This window comes from Sylvia atricapilla, chromosome 7 (genome assembly GCF_009819655.1).
Source record: "Sylvia atricapilla isolate bSylAtr1 chromosome 7, bSylAtr1.pri, whole genome shotgun sequence".
NCBI classification, from domain to species: domain Eukaryota; kingdom Metazoa; phylum Chordata; class Aves; order Passeriformes; family Sylviidae; genus Sylvia; species Sylvia atricapilla.
This window is the reverse complement of record NC_089146.1, coordinates 26,809,061-26,829,130: the sequence shown is the minus strand read 5'-3', so window position 1 is coordinate 26,829,130 and position 20,070 is coordinate 26,809,061. Positions and strand designations below refer to the sequence as shown.

At 45.8% G+C, this 20,070-nt stretch overlaps 1 protein-coding gene across 1 annotated transcript in view; it reads right to left on the bottom strand.

Moving 5' to 3' along the window:
* Positions 1–20,070, bottom strand: part of GLI2 (GLI family zinc finger 2) — a 186,571-nt gene that overhangs the window by 13,611 nt on the left and 152,890 nt on the right. The window contains exons 6-10 of the mRNA XM_066323057.1: positions 14,147–14,348; positions 11,820–12,033; positions 10,170–10,283; positions 6,636–6,767; positions 2,936–3,085 (exon numbers count right to left, since the gene is read on the bottom strand). Of these exons, the coding sequence (XP_066179154.1) occupies positions 2,936–3,085; positions 6,636–6,767; positions 10,170–10,283; positions 11,820–12,033; positions 14,147–14,348 (812 nt within the window). The remainder of the gene's footprint in view (positions 1–2,935; positions 3,086–6,635; positions 6,768–10,169; positions 10,284–11,819; positions 12,034–14,146; positions 14,349–20,070) is intronic.

Below are 20,070 nucleotides of genomic sequence, written 5' to 3'. Positions count from 1 at the left end.
CCTGCCCTGTCTCAGCATGGGAGGAGTTCACCTCAAACCAAGGAGGCTCTTAGGTGCTCTTTGACAAAACAAGTGGGAGCTTTTAAGAAATGCAAGGCTCCTTTGCAAATTCTAGCTAAATGTTGCACTGCCTGTTCAGCTGGGACCACTGAAAAGCCCAGGTTGTACTTCCTATACAAAAAACACCCTTGAAACTTCAACAAGCAGCCTCTCCTGCTGTAATGTATGGTATGTATTTTAGTCACATCACTTAAACATGTCTACACGTTCAGTCCAGTTGTGACAAGACTTTAAATTGCTCTGCTTGAGTCCTGGCAAGAAGAAACTGGAGCCACAGCAGGACAGGTCATGCTCCACGTCTGATTTTCCCATGGGCAGCTGAGTGGTTCTGCACATCCAAAGGTCTGGCCAAAGGCACCTGCATTCAATAGCAACAGCACCTGTTGCCTTGTGCTCCACATGCACAGGATCTGCCAGACTGCTAGGGAGGGAGGCAAACATGCAGCCCACGAAACCCATGAAGCATGTAGGCACAGGCTACTTTGTTCCCATGCAACTTCATCGTGTCAGAAAAGAGGGATAACTTAAGCTCCCCTTTAAGGTCTAGCACAGGGATGGTGGATGTAAGGCAGATTTGCTCAGCTCTTGAGATATCTATGTCTCTTCAAGGACCAGTAGGAGCACCCTGCAAGAGCTGATTCCTTCCAGTATGAAGCTTTGTCAGGGTGGGATAGATCCAGTTTTCCTACCTCAGGCAACTTTCATTAGCTCATTTGTCCCACAGAACATGCCACAGCTCTGAGGTAGCACAGTATATCTCTTTCTTCTCTTGCCCTGTACAAACAATCCTTTACAACTCAAGTCGCTTACAGTTATTGAAATACATAATTCCTCTTGCTGGAAAACAAAGGGAACTCAGCATGAGACAGCTCATGTGTCCATTCTAGTTTTGCTGCATACTGACACAAAAACGCAGTTACTAAGAGCAAGAGTTCTAAGGCCACATTTTCAAATAAGAGCTTCTCAACAAAGCAGCCTGTGCATGTTCAAAGCAGTTGTTCCCACTCTTACGTGTGGATTTGATTATGCCAGTGGGAGTTCTGGCTATCATCTGTTGAAATAATCCTTGACCAAATAGCAGGCTGCAATTGGGCTCATCTGTAGCTTTATGTACACCACAAACCTTGTCTGAAACAAATGTTGCTTTGAAAAATCACTGCCAGACTTTGACAAGGAATGCTCTGCCACAGAAGGGCACTGTCTGCAGAGCCGCCATTATCCCAGACAACTGGAAAATGATGGTTCTCCAGTTTGGGGACAGTTGCTGCTGGGCACATAGCACATGGAGGGCCTGCAGTTCTCCAGGAGGTAGAGGATGACTTGAGATTCAAACACAGCCTTGCCATTGCTCCAGTGTGACAAAACTGAGGCTTGAAAAGGGCAGGATTGTGCAGCAGTGTTTTTTCCTGCTCCGCCACAGCACTAAAGAGGATGCAGCCACTGCTGTTTTTGTCTCCTGAGTCCCTCTGCCTACAAGGGCAGGCTAGACTTGCCCTCAGTGCTCACTTTGTATGCACCAACAATCAATATTTCTTGATACTTTTAAGGAAGATTGGTAAAGCACTAGACTGGGCAAAGTGCTTTAGAAGATTAAAACAAAGGACATGGCCCTGTGCCCCAGGGGAGCTTATGCTCTAAATTAAATGAACACAGAGCTGGAAGATTGATAAAGGAGTCCTGCAGCAAGCAAATCATACATATCCTAATATTTGTAAGCAGGAGCTGGGGCAGAGCCAGGAAGCGAGCAGAGCTGGAATTGGGTAATGGAGCAGAAGAGGAGGAAGATATGGAAGGAGGGCTCAGACATTTGCTGAGCAGGAAGAGACCCATCCCCAAGACTCTGGGGAGAGGAACAGTGTAATGCTGACAGCAGAAGAGGTATGAAATGTCATCAGGAGGAGAAGGCAGAGAGCAGAGGATATAAAAAGACAGGGATGGACCTTAGGAAGGAATAAGGGCTGGAGGAGATGAGGAGGGAGATTGTGAACAGCTCTCCCGTCAGCTGACCACAGTCACTGAACTTCATAACCTTGCTTCTCTCTTGTGCTCCGCATCAGGCATCCTTGGCTGCCCCACATCAGGCATCCTTGGCTCCCCCACATCAGCAAGCAGTGTGGTGGGAGCCTCCAAGTGTGAAGGCACATATGGAATTTCATATCTTGAAGCTAAGGAGGAGGAGAGCCCAGCTCTCCCATGTGGTCAGTGAGCCTGTACCCACAGGGCTGAGATACAAAACAGTACCCCATACTCTTCCTCAGGCAATGTTTAACCCTAGACACAGTGCTGCTCGTATGCAGAAGGTCTGGGTACTGAGATCCTCTTGGGGTTTAAGCACCTATGGCTTAACCTCACCTATAGATTAAGAGAGCAGAGGCAGGAGGTGTTGCCCTAGATTTCCAGGCTAGAAAGAGGCATGTATGCATGCTTGGGTCCGTGGGAGCGGGAATCTTGGAGTCCCAGCAGCTGTAGTGGGTGATGCCAGGTTAGACACAACTAGGGTTAGGTGGCTCCCCACAGTGTGGCATTACGGATTTTCTTTCTTGCATTTAGACAACTCAATTGGCTGGATTTTCACCTTAAGTGACTTGTCTTGAGTTGCTTTGGATTTCTGTGGTAGATCTGAAATAATTCTTCCCAAGGAAATGCAGTTTTGCCCACTAACAACTCAACCACACCCCTTGACCTCTTGTCCTGTCCCAGGATCTAATCTGCAAGAAGCTGTAACCCAGACACAGAGGGCTGGACTGGCTCTGAGCTGCTGCCAGTAGAGCCCTACCTGAAGCCATGCCCATTTCTGCAAACACATTTCTGTGACCACCCCAGCCCGGTGTCCCACTTGCCAAGTGAGATGCACCATGTGTCCCTGCCAGCTCACCGTGCACTTGTGTGGCTTCTCTCCCGTGTGCCTTCGCATGTGCACCACCAACATGTACTGAGCCTTGAAGGGCTTCTGCTCCCGTGTGCAGTCCTGCCAGCGGCAGACAAACTCCTTCTTCTCCCCGTGGATGTGATCGTTGTTGATGTGCTGGTAGGAGAGAAAGGAAAACCAGGTCACTCCTAGAAGTGCTGATTCCAGTGAATCACGCACAGTGCTCTGAAAGCCAGATGTTCCCTCCCTAATGCTTGTCAGGCACTGCAGCACCTGGGTGCCAGGTGCACAGGTAACACCAGGGACACGGGACACAGCACTGTGGTCTGGTGTGTCCTGCAGAGAAAGGTCTGCAGCACCCAGCACACTGGGTACAGAGCAGGCTAAAACTGAGAGGTTTGCGAAAGCAAACCTGGTGGACCCATGGTGCCAGGGAGAAGGGAGCCTCTCAGTGTTCCCCCAGCTGTTTGATGTCACTCTTGAGAGGCATGACAGAGAATTTTTGTTTCTGCGGAACCCTACTGTGCTGCATTTACACACCTGTGACCTTTTCCTGGGGTGCTGCTGGAGGATGGTGGACAGGAGACAAGCCTTGGTTGGATTCAAAAATCTTAAAGGTCTTTTCCAACCTAAATGATCCTATGCTTCTAAGTCCATATGCTGGCTCCATGACATCCACCTGCTGTCCAGAGCTGGTGGCTGGCAGGAAATGACAGCATCTAAGAGCTATGCAGCAGGGAGAGCTCAATTACTGCTAATTACTCTGGCCCATGAAATTCTGTGCTGGTGTGTTGAAAAGACAGACCCAGAATGGTGCCTTCATCCACCCTGGTAGGGAGAAGTGGGTCGTTTTTTTCCCAGTGCAGGGCAGATGAAGCCCTGCCAAAAATAAACAGAACCAGAGGCCAGCCCGTCGGCAGCGCCATTCCCGCGGCGGCCTTGTCTCTCTGAATGGGGTCTCAGGGCCAAAAATAATGCCTGTCCTCGCTCCTGTGTTTTCAGAAGACATTCACTGACAGGAAATCCTAAAATAAACCACTTTGGTTTTGCGTTTTGGCTTTTTTTGTGCTGAGATTTTTTTCCCAGCCCCCGCCTTCATCCCCTGGCCAAGGCCAGGCACACATGCTGCAGCTCTGGGATGAGACTCTCTTGGGGCAGTGAGGCAGCACGAGGACACAGAAGTACATTAAAACAGATCCATCAGTCTTCACAGTCCCATCTGAATCCAGTCTCAGCGCTCTGTGTGCTGCAGTCCAGTCCTGGGCTGAGGGTCCTACCCAGGGACAAGAGAAGGTGTCTGGGGCTCAGCTGGTTTCTTGGGCACCAGATGTAAACACATATAAAGCTGTGTGCTGGGAGAGTTGAGGGAGTCAGGGTTTGGGAGAGGTTTCGTATGGGTTTAGAGTTCTGCTGTCTACAGTTCTGGTTTTACAGCGTGGCATCATTGTGAGATTTTAGCCTCAGATGGGGGAAATCTGAGGTGGATGAACCTCCCCAGAGACCCAGGGACATGCTAAACCATGTCCAGACCAGACTGGGGAAATATGTCTCCAGGCTCTGTTTGTGTGGGAGTCTAACTTGCAACCAAGACTACACACAGCAATGCTGGAGGTGTGGGAGAGCACAGGCTTACTGTTTTGGTTTTGTTTGAGCCAGAGGAAGAACATTTATGGAAGGGGAACTGCAGCCCCTATTCAGGACTATTCACTCCCTGTCTAGGCAACATCTGCTTCAGTGTAGTAGGAGTTGCACAGCTCACCTCACTTCAGCTACAGCTTCTTAGCCCCTACCTGGCTGAAGGCTTTTCTTGGGCTTCTCTCAAATTGAGTGTGACATTTGAGGTTAGGAGCAGCAGTGTCATCACTCCTGCTGCTCCCTGTTGACACAGACTTCTCCCACAAGCACACTGTATGGGGAACAGACCTTGCTCACCCAGGTACTTTGCTCTGCACACAAACAGGAGTTTTTCCACGCGTGGCGAGATGGCACCTTCTCAGAAGCTGGCCCACAACATCTGTATTTCATTTGCATGTGTATTTTGGGCATCCCAAATCCACAACCCCATGTTGCTAGTAATCAATGAAGAATTGAGAAGACTCAATTTTTGTAACCTTCTAAATTTAGGAAAATCTTGGGATATTTCATCCAATGTTTTACTTTGGATTCTTTTTTTCCCTGGAAATAAATTGTCCTGAACTGCCTGGTGCTCTGCACTTTGCTCTCGGCAGAGTTAGTTTTTCTTATCTCTGACAGACAAACACACAAAAACTGCTGGACAAATGTGAGCCTAGCCCATCTGACAGGCATGCTGTGGTTTAACCCCAAAAAAGGAACCTCCCATGCAATGTGCAACCCATTAAGCACCTTATCACTCAATTTGCCTTGAAAACTGTTTCCAAATCTGTCTGTACTCAAGGACTTGATGCTCAGACGCAGTGGCTTCTGGCAGGCAGTAGCCTTAGATGGAAGAAGAGCATGTGCCCAAAATTATAATTTAGAGTGTAGTCCCTCTGGGCAATGTTTGCATGCAGAACATGGGCAAATGGCGACTAATGCCTAATTGGGGGCATATCTAAAATGAAGATATATAAAAAACGGTGAAAGCAGATACAAGCCCTCAGGAAGGGGGCTACATGTGAGTTGCACATGGGTGGCCCCTGGCAAGCTGGGAGCCCAGTTGAGACAAGCACCAAAAGGCTAAAGTAAAAGCAGAAGTAGCAGCTCCTGTTGCAAAATGTGTTTAATCCAAAACTCTGCTGCAAGCATCAGGGTTGCTGGGCTGGTGAATTCCCAGCAGATATGGGCTGGCTTCAAAGAAATGGGACTCGCACCATAGGTCCAGAATAAGGACTGAGAGGGTGTTGGGCTGGGAGCAAGATGGGGCTTAGGCAGAGATCATGTCTGACTTCACAGGCACTTCCCTGAGTATAAGGGATTTGTTGACCCCAGAGGCCAAAGGAAACCAAATGGCTGATACCCAGATGAAGCAAATCATACAAAAGGTTCTTGGAATTAATTAGAACTGAAAATCTGATTAATGACTTGGTTTGAGGATCCTTCAGAGAGCAGTTTTGACACTGGTTTGGGAATATCACTGTGATTATGGAAGCCCTGTTTCCCAAGTTTTAGAAAATCAACCCACTTTTATGCATTTCAGACACTGGAGCATATATCTCCAAATTCTGAAAGTGCTCTGTTTCTGTGGGAGGGATGAGCTGAGCAGGTCAACAGCCTCTAAGTGATATGGCTTCACAGCTCATTAACAGCAGCATAAAAGGCTTACCCAGCCTGGACTAGGACTGAGGACAGCATGGATGATCCCTGACCCATCGCTGGTGCAGCTCTGTGGAAAGGCTCTGTGAAAAGGCCAGTGAAGAGAGAAGGGCTGAGCCCCCTTCCCCATTTTCTGATCCAGTCTTCTGCACTGAGCCCTCTGTCATTGGGCCATGCACAAGGGAGACAGAAAGTGCAGCCTCAGCATCCGAGAAGGGAGCAGTATCACATAATCTATGAGAGGCTTCTTTCAGCTGAACTCCTTGGGGAGCAGCGACCTGCTTTGGCAGTGTTTACACACCGTATCTCTGATTTGCACCTTTAGTAGCTCCCAGGGTGAGCTCTGGCTGTACAGCAGCTAGTGATAAAAAATGAGGACAAGTGCACAGAAACCCAAATTTATCGCTGGGGTTTCCTCCCAACCATTACTCACATGGACGAGCTGCTCCTGAGTGTCATATTCCTTTGTGCACCCTTCCCAGTGACAGTTAGTCTCATAAATAACCTCAGGCTCCTGTTTACATTCATCCTTATCAAGATCTTCTTTCAGGTCTGTCAGATGCTCCTGCAACACATAACGGTGCATTGTATAAGGTGAACTTTCATCTAAATCCCTCCATCACTCATAGATTACAGGGCAAGTATCAACTGATCACAAAACCATGCTCGTTGTGGCTACTTAACATCCACAATTACCGTGAAATAAAGAGCCACAGGTTTTGGCAGAGGTGGATCAGAGTTGATGACAAGACATGAAACACCCCAAAGCCACTGTTGAAGCAGTGCTCGGATTCAGCTGGGTTGTGAGCAGTCCCAGGAAAAACTAAAGAAAGGAAAGACCTGGCTTCTGACCTTTGGTTGTGCTCTTTGCTGGACAAACTGAAACAACTGATCTGGGCAGAGTGGAGAAACATGAGCATAAAGAAATCACAGAGCAGTCAGAGCCCAGAGCCCACACTCACCTGCCGTGGGCTGGGCAGGGGTGTCCTGTTTTCTGCATCTCTTAGTAGATGAGAAAATGATACCTAACCCAAAGATTTATGCCTGCAGGATGCTCCACAGAGACAAAGTGGTGAGGTCTCAAAGCACTTCTCTGAGAGGGGAATTTGGAAAGCTTGAGCAAGACCCAGTAAGAATAAGTTGCAGAACAGAGCTCCTGGGATTCTGGACTAATAAATGAGTTACTTTAATGCTGGGTACACTGTGAGCTCTCTCCTTAACTTCTCTGTCTAGCCAGCTCCTCAGTGCTAAATAAGGCTCAGAAGATTTTTTGTTGTGGCTGCTAGGATTGAAGCATGGGCAACACATAGTAGTGTAACGTACAACATAATTAGTACACATCCAAGTAAGGACGACTGTCAGCTCTGCATGCATCAGACACCTGCACTACAGATATGACCATCAGCACCCAGTATTGGCTTGGGAATCTAGCAAGACAAAACCCTGCAGGTTTTGACCCCCTTCATTCCCTTTCCTCCCAGATACTATTGCTGCCTATCACAAAGCATTCTGCTTCCAGGACACCTTCCGACTGGAGCATCTGACCACAGCAGATGCTGTTCCGCACTATCTGATGCTCCAGCTGGACCCATGTGCGTGCAGACACAACCTCAGACTGTCTCTGGCCTGCCCTAACAGACCTATCTGGCTGCCATCTCCTTCTCCACCAACACCTTCCCAACGCCTGCTGGGGAGCTGCAATGATTAACAACTTAATGGCATTATATGGCCTGGAAAGCAAGATGTGCTGTACCAAAGTTCAACAATTTTCATTAACTAGCTCATGACATACATGCCAGCAATGACTTTTCTATTCGAAAGTTTAGATATGGAGAGGAAGAGATTTGTTTTAATTAGCTCTTATTAAAAAAAAAGATATCACAAGGTGGCTCTTGGGACAGGAAACTCTAGTAATTTACAGAAAGACTTCTGGAGATTCAAACTTATACCAGAGCCCAGAGCAATAGTCTGAGAAAGTTCAAACTTTTTTTGCAGCTTCTTTTTGCTGCAATTCTTATTTGGTTGAGCTGTAAACATCTCTTTTTCTCCTGGAATGTTTCTATCCATGCAAAGTACGGTCCCTGGACAACTGTAACTTTATACTACAGATCATATTTTGCCCAAATTTTTATACATTCTGTTGAAAAAATGGAATTGTAACAATTTAATTTGTTGAAAAGGATTGACTTGTTTCATTTCTAGCTAGTTCAGTGCTAGTCTGAATCTGTACTGGAGCTCTCTTGTGGCACAGCATAAGTTCAGTAACTCAGGTCCCCTACGCCTGGTACTTCACTGTGTCCCACAAATCTTGTCTGATTGCATTTTTTACAGCACAAACCATCATGGGAGATACTATCTGGCCAAGGATTGCAAACACCCAAACCACAACTCGCATGGGGTGTTTCAAATGCAGCACTTCCAAAACAAAACATACACATTTTTGAGGATAGATGAACTTCACAGTCAGCAAAAAATGGATCAGACAATTACTAACTGACTGTAAAATAACTTTTCAGCACAATCTCCTGCAGAAAAGGCATTTCTAAATTTAATTAATTCTTCTTGCTTAGACCAAAGGAGACGTCTGGTACATTCAGTTTTTTAATCTGTTCTCCTTGCCAAGAATGGGCTGTCTTTTACATGGTGCCTTCTAGTAATTTCCCAGTCAATACTGATGTGGAACCCACATTTGCCTTGGGGAATTACTCCACATACTGCCTCATTAGGAACTATTAGATGATCAGCATGCATTTTCCTACTCTTAATTTCACCTTGCTGTTCTAATCAAATCTCACTGCACCACTTCAAACTACTCCCCCGCTCTGTTCAGTGCCAATTTCAGTGTTTTTAAGACCCAGTGGATGAAACCCCTGGAGCAGGGCTGCAGGGGTGTGCCAGGCTGGTGCTATCCAAGCACTCCCAAGCTGGGTGCACATGGAGCAGCGCAGGGAGGATGGCAGCCATTGAGCAAGCAGCTCAATGTCCCACAGCTCCTCCAGTAACACGTGCTTTGAGAAAGCAACTGATGGCTTTCAAATATTTTTTCATTTGCTGCGTGAAATAAACACATTGCCCTATTAGCCCAGACTGTGGCCAGATTGGTTTTTCAGGGCATGTGATTTTGCAGCAGTGTGTAGATGCACTCCTAAACTCAAAGCTCCAGAGAGGTGCCTCTTTGCCCTAATCGTGCTGACTACAGCATGTTTATCTTTCCCTGATATGCTATCTTCATCAATTTTACCAGCCCCCTGATGACTGCACACGTTGCTGTCCCCATGCATCATGCTGAGACCTGCTCCTGAACCAGGGCAGAAGGAGAAATTTGTCATCAACTCTTCCATTCGCTTGACAATAACACGGCCTAATATTTCATGAAAATGAAGTGCCCTGAGCACTCCCGATAGTTTACAGTTGTGATAAAGGACGGTCAGATGGATACTGTCAGCCATTAAACAGTTTGCAATCACAGAGCTCCAGAAAGAAAGCAAAGGCCTCTGGGCCCTTCTTGGTGTCAAATGTTGTGTCACCAGTGTAAAGGATGTTTCTAGGAGCAATTCCTTGTTGAATCAAGAAGTTGTCCTTTTCTTGCAAGCTTTCTACCTACATGCAAGCTTCCCTCATAATCTATGTTTGCTCTGAGACACTGATGCTGCTTGCTTTGCAGCACAGGAAACTAAGACATCATTTTTACATTATTACACTTGATATATTTGCTCTCTCCTTTTTTTCTTTTCCAAGCACAGCAACAGCAAACTGAATTCCAAGTACCCATGGAATGCTTCACTCAGTCACTGCATCTCTGCCCCATCCTTTCCTGGGCTCTGTGGTCCAAGAGACACCTGTCTGCCTGGCAGATTTTGCTGCCTTGCTCTCAGCTGCAACAAAAGATGCCAAGATCATTCCCAAAGATGAGACCCAGCAGCTCGGTGCCTCAACCCCACAACATGGCTCGCAGCAGGGAGGTTACCTGTGTGTTTGGGGACACTGGGGGCAAGCCCTCAACTTCAGTCTTGACTTTGCTGCGTTTGTTATTTACTGGATTGACGGTGCTGCTCACAGCTGACTCACTGCTCTGCTTGCTCTAGGAAAAAAAAATAGGCAAGAAATGGCACTGAGGTTTGGGATGACAGACAGCGGTCCACTTCCTCATTAAGAATCAACTTTAAAATCAGTCAAGGCTGAGCTTCAGGAGTGGCAGGGGGCAGCAGGGTTGGCCTGGGGTTCATATGAAAACCAGCCCATGTGGGTTTGTGAAAGGCAGAGGGATGGGAGAGAGGGAAGAAGAATCAAGAGCAGCCCCAGCTTCTGCAGGTTCACTGGTGAGCTTGGCCTTGCCACTGCTGCTCTGTTTCAGAGCAATCCAGTCCATGGCATAGCCATCAAAGTCTTATACAACCCCCCTCCAAGCCACAGTTTTATTTCTCAATATGACAAAATGATTTGCTGAGAAAATGAATTCCTGGGGGAAACAGGGGGCTCTGGTTATATGTGAGGGCTCTGGCATGCTGTGTCCATGAAAGACTGTGTATGTCATTTGCTAAACTCTTAAAAAATAAGAAAAACTTCAGGAGAAAAAACATCCCAATGTATGTGCATAAAATTGGAACATTAACATTTTAAATACTCTTGCTCATTGCTGAAGATTGGTCTTGCAAATTACTAAACAGAGGCAGAACTCTTTCCTGCCACATTATTTTGGTAGCCAGTTTGCAAGGAAAAAACAAAACCAATCAATCAAATAACCTGCAATAACAAACAGAGTTTGCAGTGCAGCAGCCATGAGAAACCCTAAAACAATAAACCAGTCTTAGAAGTTCAGTATGATACAACAATGATTTGAAATGGGTGTGACATATGGTGAAGTAAGTCTTTTGGGAGAAAAGCAACTGCAATTTAGACATGGAAGGAATGTAAGTGGAAAAGAAAAATGGTTACAAATGTCCCAGGCATATTCACTAACCCAGTGCATGTGGAAGGCTTGTGCACTTATATGTGCCTCTGTGCTTACAGGTATTTAAGGTGTGGGATCTTATTCCTAGTTTTTGCCTGGCCCCTGGTTTTGCAAAATTTAGCAGTAAAAATCAACAGCAGGGACACACTGAGAGAAAATCTACAGAAAAAGAAGGAACAGCAAGTAAAATGTGAAGAGGCCCTACACCGGATGCACTTACATGCATAAAATTGCTACATAAAGATTAAGACCATCATCACAGTTCACATGAGTACAAAAAAGGAAGGAGGGATTGGTGAAGGTCCCAACAAGAAGTTTGGTTCACAGGTGCTTATTTTGCAAAACACTACAGCAACTGATTTCCCTCTATTTCATAGGACATAGCATGTTCAAGGAGATTTCATGCCTGGGATGACCTTGCATATTGTGGTCAATACTGGTTGGTTTCTGCATGGGTAGGTGTAAGGAAGGGAGATGGGCGCAAAATTTGTCTGTGACTAATTCAGAAACACTTGCCAGGAAAAAAAAAAACAAGCAACATGAAAGGACGGTGTGAGTGAAAAAGAGAATTGTTAAAACTCCCACAGGAACGATGAAGGGAAGCCTGCCTCCCACAGAAAATGTGCCTCCATTTCCACATGTGCCATACAGGACGGCTGTCCCTACCTGGCTGGAGTCAGAGATGCAGTTGCTGTTGCTGCTGCTCTGTGCTGGTGATGGGTTGACAGAGATGACTGCCATGTGCTGCCGTGGGGGGAAGGTTGGGGATGGCTGGATCAGGGGAGGAGTGTGTCCAAAGGCTGAGCTCAGGCCTCTTTGCTGGGTCAGGATCTGCTGGTATGTCACGGGGTTAAGCGGGTGGGGGAAGCTGAATGCCGGACTGCAGCAACAGCAGAAAGAGAAACGATGAGTTATTTTAAACAATACTTGTCACATTAAACCAGTCTCTGATTCAAGTTTGGTATCTTGGAGACCCCAGGAGCCAGGTTACAACGCCCAGATAGATGCCTTCAATGACAGGATAAGCCTGACTGCTTGCTTTACTGCAAAGTCACAACTTGACATGCACGTGCTTTAGCAAACTTGCGAATCATTTCAACCCAAGCATTAAACTGATTGTGATTTCTTTGCTTCTTATGTAAAAAACCTCAACAAAAGCCCTTGGGAGTGCAGAAGAGGATGGGACTTGGGCACATCTGGCTTTGCAGCCCCTACGGCTCCTGGGTTTTCCCAAGCAGACCTCTTTTGCAAACTTGCAGCTTTGAGGTTATGCTAACCTGGATATGAAAAATAAGCATCACCTGGCTCACCTGGCACAGATTACAGCAGGGATGAAAAAGTATCCACTTAACATAGTCCAAAACCATGCAATTTACTCTGCACTCAGGTGAGGGGAGTGCTGGCTCAGGGGACTGCTGCAGCGTGTCACCCTTCCTATGTAGGTCACTGGTTCATCTCCAATCTAGGTCAGCAGTGACCAGAACACCACTCACCCCTGGCTGCCTGGGAAATAACTGGGCCAACAGGTCCAAGACAAGATGCAGCAGTGGAGAGCAGTAAAAATAAAGCTCTGCTTTTGGAAAAAAAGGGGTTCCCTCCCAGGGGCAATACCTGGATGCTTCTCAGGGCAGAAGAGAGAAGCATAGGAGATGCTCTGCGCTAACTCTAGACCTGTGATGCACGAACCACAGATACTCAGCCCAAAGACTGATTATTTGCCACCTTCAAGAAGTGGCTGTTCTGAACCTTTGCCCTCATGATATTTTCTCTGACACCACTAAAACTGCCCAAGGTGTGAGTGCTCAGAGAATAGGGCCATAATTAGAAACATGCCCAATGACCAATTTTGCTTTTGGAGAGAGTATTTAATTCCTGCCTCTAAGATGCTGTTAAAACAATAACAAAAAAGTCTTTTCATGCCAAATTTCTGGCAGTTAAGCTGCTATATATGTTACCCATTTTATAAATCCTTTTACATTTAGGATATATTTTTAGAACAACCAGAAGGGTTTCAAATTCTTTATTATTAGTTGATTATTCCCTTGGAGGCTGAAAGTTGACCATTATGTCAGTCCCTGGACTCCAGTGATTTGTAAAAAATACCAGCTATTACTCTAATATCTGAGTATTAGAGTTGAGATTCTACAGGTATTGTGCAGCTAATGACAACAGGTAAAAAGACTAGAAAAAATAAGACTACCAGATAAGAATTTGTGATTTGTTTCTGTCATCCTTATGTTTGATTTTACAGTCAACTTCTAAATTATGCTGCTGGATAAAGTAAATTACCTAATTAATGCTACACTTACTAATAACAACATCTCTGTTTGCCCCCACAAATTTTAAGCATGCATAATCTTTGTAACCCTTTGCTTTGCAACATCAGTGTTAATTAGCTCAAACATTTTTAACAGTTAAGTAATAAAAAGAATAATAACATTGTGAAACTTGGGTGAAGTAATCACAGTAGGGACTGACAACAGTCAGCTGCCTAATGTAAGTGCTTTTTAATTAAGATTTGAACAAAACTTGACTCAAGGGTTTAGATTTGGTTTAAGTACACTTTTAGAATTAGGCTCTTCTACCCACCCAGGCAACATTTTTTTCTAAGAATGTGGGCCAATAATTTGGAGAGTACTTTGGGGCAATCTCTTAAATCACAGTGTTTCTTAACCAGTCAAACTGCTCACAATGAGCATTTTTTAAGATTAATTCATTATCTGTTTCTGCTTGCAGGGAGGCATGATCACACTGTAATTACTGGAAATGTGGTAGTCAATAACCCAAATCCAGCCAAAAAATCCTCACCCCAAATATCACAAAATACCCTTCCGCATGCAAAACCAGATGGGGGCTTTGATTTCCTGTGCTACACAGCCCTGATGCACAAAAGCAGAGGCTATGAGGAAGGGGAGATCTCCCTTGCTAGAGGTTCATCCCTTCTTTTGTGCAGATGGTTTCTCAGCTGAATGGAGCTGATCCCAGAGATTTACCTGATTGTCCCGGCAGATAAATGGCCGTAGGAGCCACTTGCTGCTGAACTGCTTCTGGAGTTGTTGATATATGCCACAAGAGAGTTTGGGGAGGTCCTGATCATTGTCTGGAGATCAATGCTGGCATCAGAGAGCGGAGAGATGGACAGGGCTCGTTTCCGGCTTAATCTCGGAGTCACCCGTGGGCTCGAAAACCGGGACACTGCAGGAAAGAGAGACACTGTCAGACAAGACCAGTGGGCTGCTTCCTTCCTGAAGGCAGGCTGGAAGTGCTGAGAACTGCTGCACTCATGACTGCTGCAGGATGTTCAGGACCCAGGAGCAGCGCAGGGACCAACTGCCCTTTGATGGAAAGTTTCCTCTCTTCTGGGTGCTGAATGACAGGGGTCAGGCAGCTCCATGAGCACCCGCTTGCTTTGCTGTCCTCAGGGGATACAGAATCCTGTCCATCACCTCCTTTTCACAGGCACCAAATTAACTTAAAAGGGAGAAGGCCCTGCAGGGTTTCCATGAGCGCAGCCATGCCCGTTGACTCGGTGTCAGGAGCAGCAGGCCATGGGAGCTGCACATCCAGCTGGGGCAACCATTGCAAATGGTGAGTGTGTGCCTGGGTGCGGGGGAACGGAAACCAAACGAGCATGAGCACAATGCCGGCCATCCAATTAATGAAGGAGGCAAGGCTTCAGAAACCCTGAAAGTAAATTAAGAGTTTTAAGAAAACCAATTTGGCAGCTCAGGCACAAAGTTCAAGCTCTCCCCCTCCAAGGGGATCTGCCAGTGCCTGGACCCTATTAGCAATTGTCAATCACTCAGGCATGAAGTAATTTCCAACCCTGCCAGGCCCATTTATGGATCTGCAATACATGACGGGTTACTACTGTAAAAGTTTGGCATTCCTCAGTGTTTCGGCACTGCTAACTGGAACGACTGACTTCACCCAAAGGAAACTCTGCCCAGGCCTGACCCACCTGCAGATCTCTGGGGTGGCATGGACGGGAGTTGCAGATGGGTCAAATCACAGCTTTCTTCAGTTCCAGGGTACCAGATCCAAACCTGGAATGACTCATCCCCCCAAAGCAAGCAGTGTTTGGATTGTGCATTTAAAAAAAAAAAAAAAAAAAAAATCTGAGAGCAAAATATAGCATTTGGCAATGGGTCCTGGCTGGTAATCCCTGCCATCCACCCAGGGGTGCAGGAGGGCTCAGCTGCTGCAGGTCCTTCCCTTGATGAGCACAGGAATGTATCACCATCTGCCTTTTCCAGTGGTGGTCTCACCAGAAAGCATCCTATGGGTACATCCTATTAAACACTGTGAATAAAACAATGAATTGCCCAGACAGGCAATATGAACCATTTTCCCCTAAGCTAGTTGAAGGCATTGATTTTGGTTGCATATCACCAAATAGAAGCCTGGCACTTTGCAAGAGCATGAACTTTCCATCCTGATGACAGTGCTGGTATGTGAGAGGGTGAATGGGATGAAGGAGGTAAAATGTATCCTGCTGGTGTGATCAACAATTCCTTTGTTTATGTTGGCTCACAGCAGTCTGTGTCAGCATTTCCTTGAGACCAGTGGCTGGGTTGTAGTGTTCCAGTCTCCACATCACTTTTTCCCATGCACCAAAGTGGCTCTGCCATTACCATGCCTGGGTGCTGTGTAATCAATGGGATTTATATCACCATCCTCTTAGTCCCATAATGACCCTCGTTGAACAAGACAAATGACTTGCCCGACATCCCACTGGAAATCCAAGGCTAAGTTGGTACTTGAACCAAGCAGTCTGTGACTTTTGTTCTACACTTAAGCAGCTTCCAGAGTTGCTAGATGCAATGCCTTTACTGAAAAACTGACAATACTGGGAATTTCTCTTAAAAATTGGATTGGTGCATATATATTCAACACACTGTTATACTATTTTGTACAACTACATTGTGCAGCCTAAAGGGGTGGAGAGATTCTAGAAAATGTGACACAAAGATCAGGTAGCAAACAGAAAGGGTAGCAGTCTATAAGAAACACCTTGTGAGTGCTAAAGCTGTCCCACGATTTGGAGGGACTAGGCTCAAACTTCCCAAATGCTTTCAGCTGGAAGACTCTAGCCCTGGGTGACACTTCCCTGGAACCTAGAAAAGATGCAGCCACTTTGTAGAGGCACTGTAGACAAAACTAAATTGAGCAAATGAACTCCCCTCAGCAAAGGCTGGCCCAAAAGGCTGAAATGGAGAATTCCCAAACTTCACATCTGGTTCCTGAAATCTGAGCCCTGCCAAAAACTCTGGACCAAACAACATGAAGGTTTCTTGGGCCTAGATCGTAATGGTCCTCTGGCCATAAGGAAATCATTCAATACATGCACCATAACCTGGAAAGACCTGGATACTCTTCCCAGTCCTCTTCAGCCACACCTCCTTAAGAAAGTGCTGCTTCTTTCTGTGTCCCTATTTCCCAGTGTCATCTATTTAGATGAGCTCCTTTAGACAGGGCTTGTATTTTATTCTGTATGTACTGCACCAAGTGTGATGGGGCCCCATCTCAGATGAGTTGTCAGGGCTTCTGTCCTACAAATAATATGCGTCTTTCCAGATATAGATATTGTTTCCTACATTTGCATTCCCACAGTCTCCTCCTTCTCTAACAGAAGGAAGCAGGCCAGATTTGACAGTCATATTTATCTCTGTTACTCCCACATCTCAAGGGAGATCTGTTTATTAATGTGCCACTTCCCTTGATAAATTACTAAATAGAAAGAAAAGCCTTGTACTCATTTCTCGCTGTTCCTTCACATGATTTATGCCCACAATGCTGGATCAGCCATTGGTTCCCATTAATTTGCAGAGGGAAGAAGACCTGATGTCCAACAGAAACCTGGGTTTTAGCAGTGCAGACAACGTGGACACTCCTCCCTGCTGCACACAGGTATGTTGTTTTTTCCCCATGTAAAACTCTGCAGGAAGCTGTCAGATTATCAAGCTCACCTGGGAATTCTCCAGCCCAAAACCAGTAATATGCATTGTGTTAGTGTCCACTCTAATTTAGGTCCTGCAAGTACTGTGGGCTATCTGAAATATTTGATAGCAGATTCAATAGGCTGGGCTTATGCTTTACACAAAAGCCTCTTAGGTCTTGCAGGCTTCCACAAAAAGCTGTGACCTAAAATCGTGCTATGGATGAACAGCCTGCCCAAGGTGCCTGGGAAGAGAATGGTCTTGGAAACAGAAATGGAGTTTAGGCACATGAAGAAATGCTCACCAGTGCATTTAGGAAGAGAAATTTTTTTCAAAATTATTATTCAAAAGCAGATTAATAAGACTGGAATTGTTCTAAATAATAAAGTTTTCCTGACCTGAATTTCCTGATCTGAGGACATGGAGCACGAACGTTAAATGGTACCAGGCAGCAGCAGCGGTCAGCATTTGTGCAGCTGTACACAGCAAGGTGCTCAGCACAGGCTGACTGACAGCCACTGGGGCACATAAGTGAAGTCTTCTGCTGCCTGAGGTCCAGTGTGGTTCCAAAAGAAAAAACACATACAACTGTTCAGCAGGGACTGTGCCCAGAGAAGTAACTAAAGGCAGGATCCATTTTTCAGACACACAGATGGAAAGCTTTGGGAATATTTATCACTAAAATTCTTCTCTCCTCTCCCCTTTCAAAAGTGCTGACTTCTCAAAACGAACAAGATTAGTTTAAGGAATTCTTTGATGTTTGGAAAATATGTCGGGGGAAGTTCCCAAACTGTCAGAGTACCCCCCTTCAACACTCCTGAAGGAAAAAAAAAAAAAAAAAAAAAAAAAAAAAAAAAAAAAAAAAGGCATTTTTTTGGTTGTTCTGAAAGTTGTGCTCAGAAACCTAAAGTCATCATAGGTTAACATGAATTTGAAACAGTTACACACTGAAATAAATGTAGGAAATTAATTCAAAATTCATTCCACTCCTCTACCAGTATTTCAGTTTTTAAAATCAATTTCTCTGTGCCACTCTCCCTCAGCTATGAATCTTTGTTACCTTCAGTTTTTTCCCCTCTCTGCCTCAGATGGAAATCTTCCTTATCTTAAATTCTTTTCCTTTTGAATTGCACTGAGATATGGAAAACCCTTTTTTTTTTTTTTGTCACCCAGGTCCACAAAGAAGTGATGGGCCAAAGCCCATGCAGCAAAACAAGAAAAAAGTGAACTGATGCATGGGAGGATACAGTACTGTACTGAGCCCAAAGCTCTGGTCATGGGTAGCAGCATTGTGGATAGCAGCTCATGAAGGACAATAAAAAAATTACCAAAAGGTCTTTGACCTTGGTGCCTCTCCTTAAAAAAAGTCAATTCCACATATATTTTTGAGTGTTTTAACTGTTGTGCGCTGGCTTTTTCTTACCATTTCACATACAGACCCAGATACAGTGACTGTCACAAGCTCAGGTCTACATGCTAGAGAATAAATATAACTCACACACTTCAGGAAATCTTTCAAACTAGCATGAATTCAAGGCTGAGTTTTTTCGAGTGACATTGGCAATGTCTGCCAAACATCCCAGCCCAGTCCCCCAGACAGCTCAGAGCTGTGAAGGAAGTCCAGATTTCTTTTGCTAGAAGGGAAGAGTATTTCTGGCACTTTCCTGTGATGTGCCTATGAATTATCACATCCACAAGTTGCTCAGAAACTGGGATACTCCTCTCAAATTTAGATTGATCCACAACAGGTCAGTGATGACCAAATGGTCAGCTCATCAGGGGAATCTGCTCCCTGACAGACAAGCCTGTAAGGCACATGGGCTGCAGATGGCTCACACCCTGCCTGCCCTCCTCCCGCCTCACTGAAACCCAGCCAGAGCCACTGCTTTCCCTGCATCCCCACGCCAAGCCCCAGGATAAACAGTGTTATCAAAATGGTCCCTCTTCCTCACCATTCACCAAGAAAGCTTAATCCAAAGCGTACAGAGATATCCCCCCCACTCCCATCAACAAATTAAAACCAAGGGCCTCATAAAAACACAGGATGGTTCCATAATCAGCAAGCGGCAATAAACTACAAACACTCTTTGTGTAACCAGTTCCTTATTCCCCTCTCTCCTTCTGCAGAGGCAACACACCTCTTTTTTAGACTGCAGCAGATGCTGGACATTTGTTCTGGCACCAGACACTGTCCTGGGACCCTTCTTTCTTCTCTCCCCAGGCCAATCAACTTTGCAGTTCAAGGAATACTAATGTTTTCCTCAAATCCTCACTGAAAGACAAGGCTGCATTCTTCTACTCCCAATCCACAAGGTAACTGTTTAGTCGACCCAACTTGCATATGTAAATTGAATTCTTTAGAAACCAGAGTGCAGCAGGATTCCAGACACAGCACTTACGGGGTGCTCTGGGACTTTTTCTCTCTTCTGCACATATTTTTCTGGGGAGGAAAAAAGCACTGCTGGCTAGAAATGGGTGGGAAATTGTTTCCCATTCTCTGAACCTTTTCTGAAATTTCAGCAAGTTTCCATTCTATGCTGGGACAAAGAAAACAACAACAAAAAAATAGGTCTCTCAGAGTTTTTAAGGAAGCGACTACAGGGCGCGCCGTCTGCCCAGAGTAGCCAACAGCTGGTTCGGTTGGGAAGTCATCTGTGATCCAGCACATCCAGCCTACAAACCCAGGGCTGCTGCCCCTCCAGCCCCAGGGGAAGCCCTTCCTTCCTAGGTCACCACGAGGCTTGCCTCTCTGCTTTTGTACTGATGGAGCAGTTGCTCCACATGAACCTGCTGGAGAGAGTCCTGAGTTCACCTCTCCCGGCCACGTGCCTGCCAACTGCAGTCACCACCCGACTGCACTGCCAGCCCCACTGCTTACCCTGCTGGTTTTAAATCATTTCCTTCAAGGAGAAAGGCTCCAACAACACTGACTGAAAGAGGCTGGTAAAGCTGAATCACTGTTTGATTTGGAGAAATAA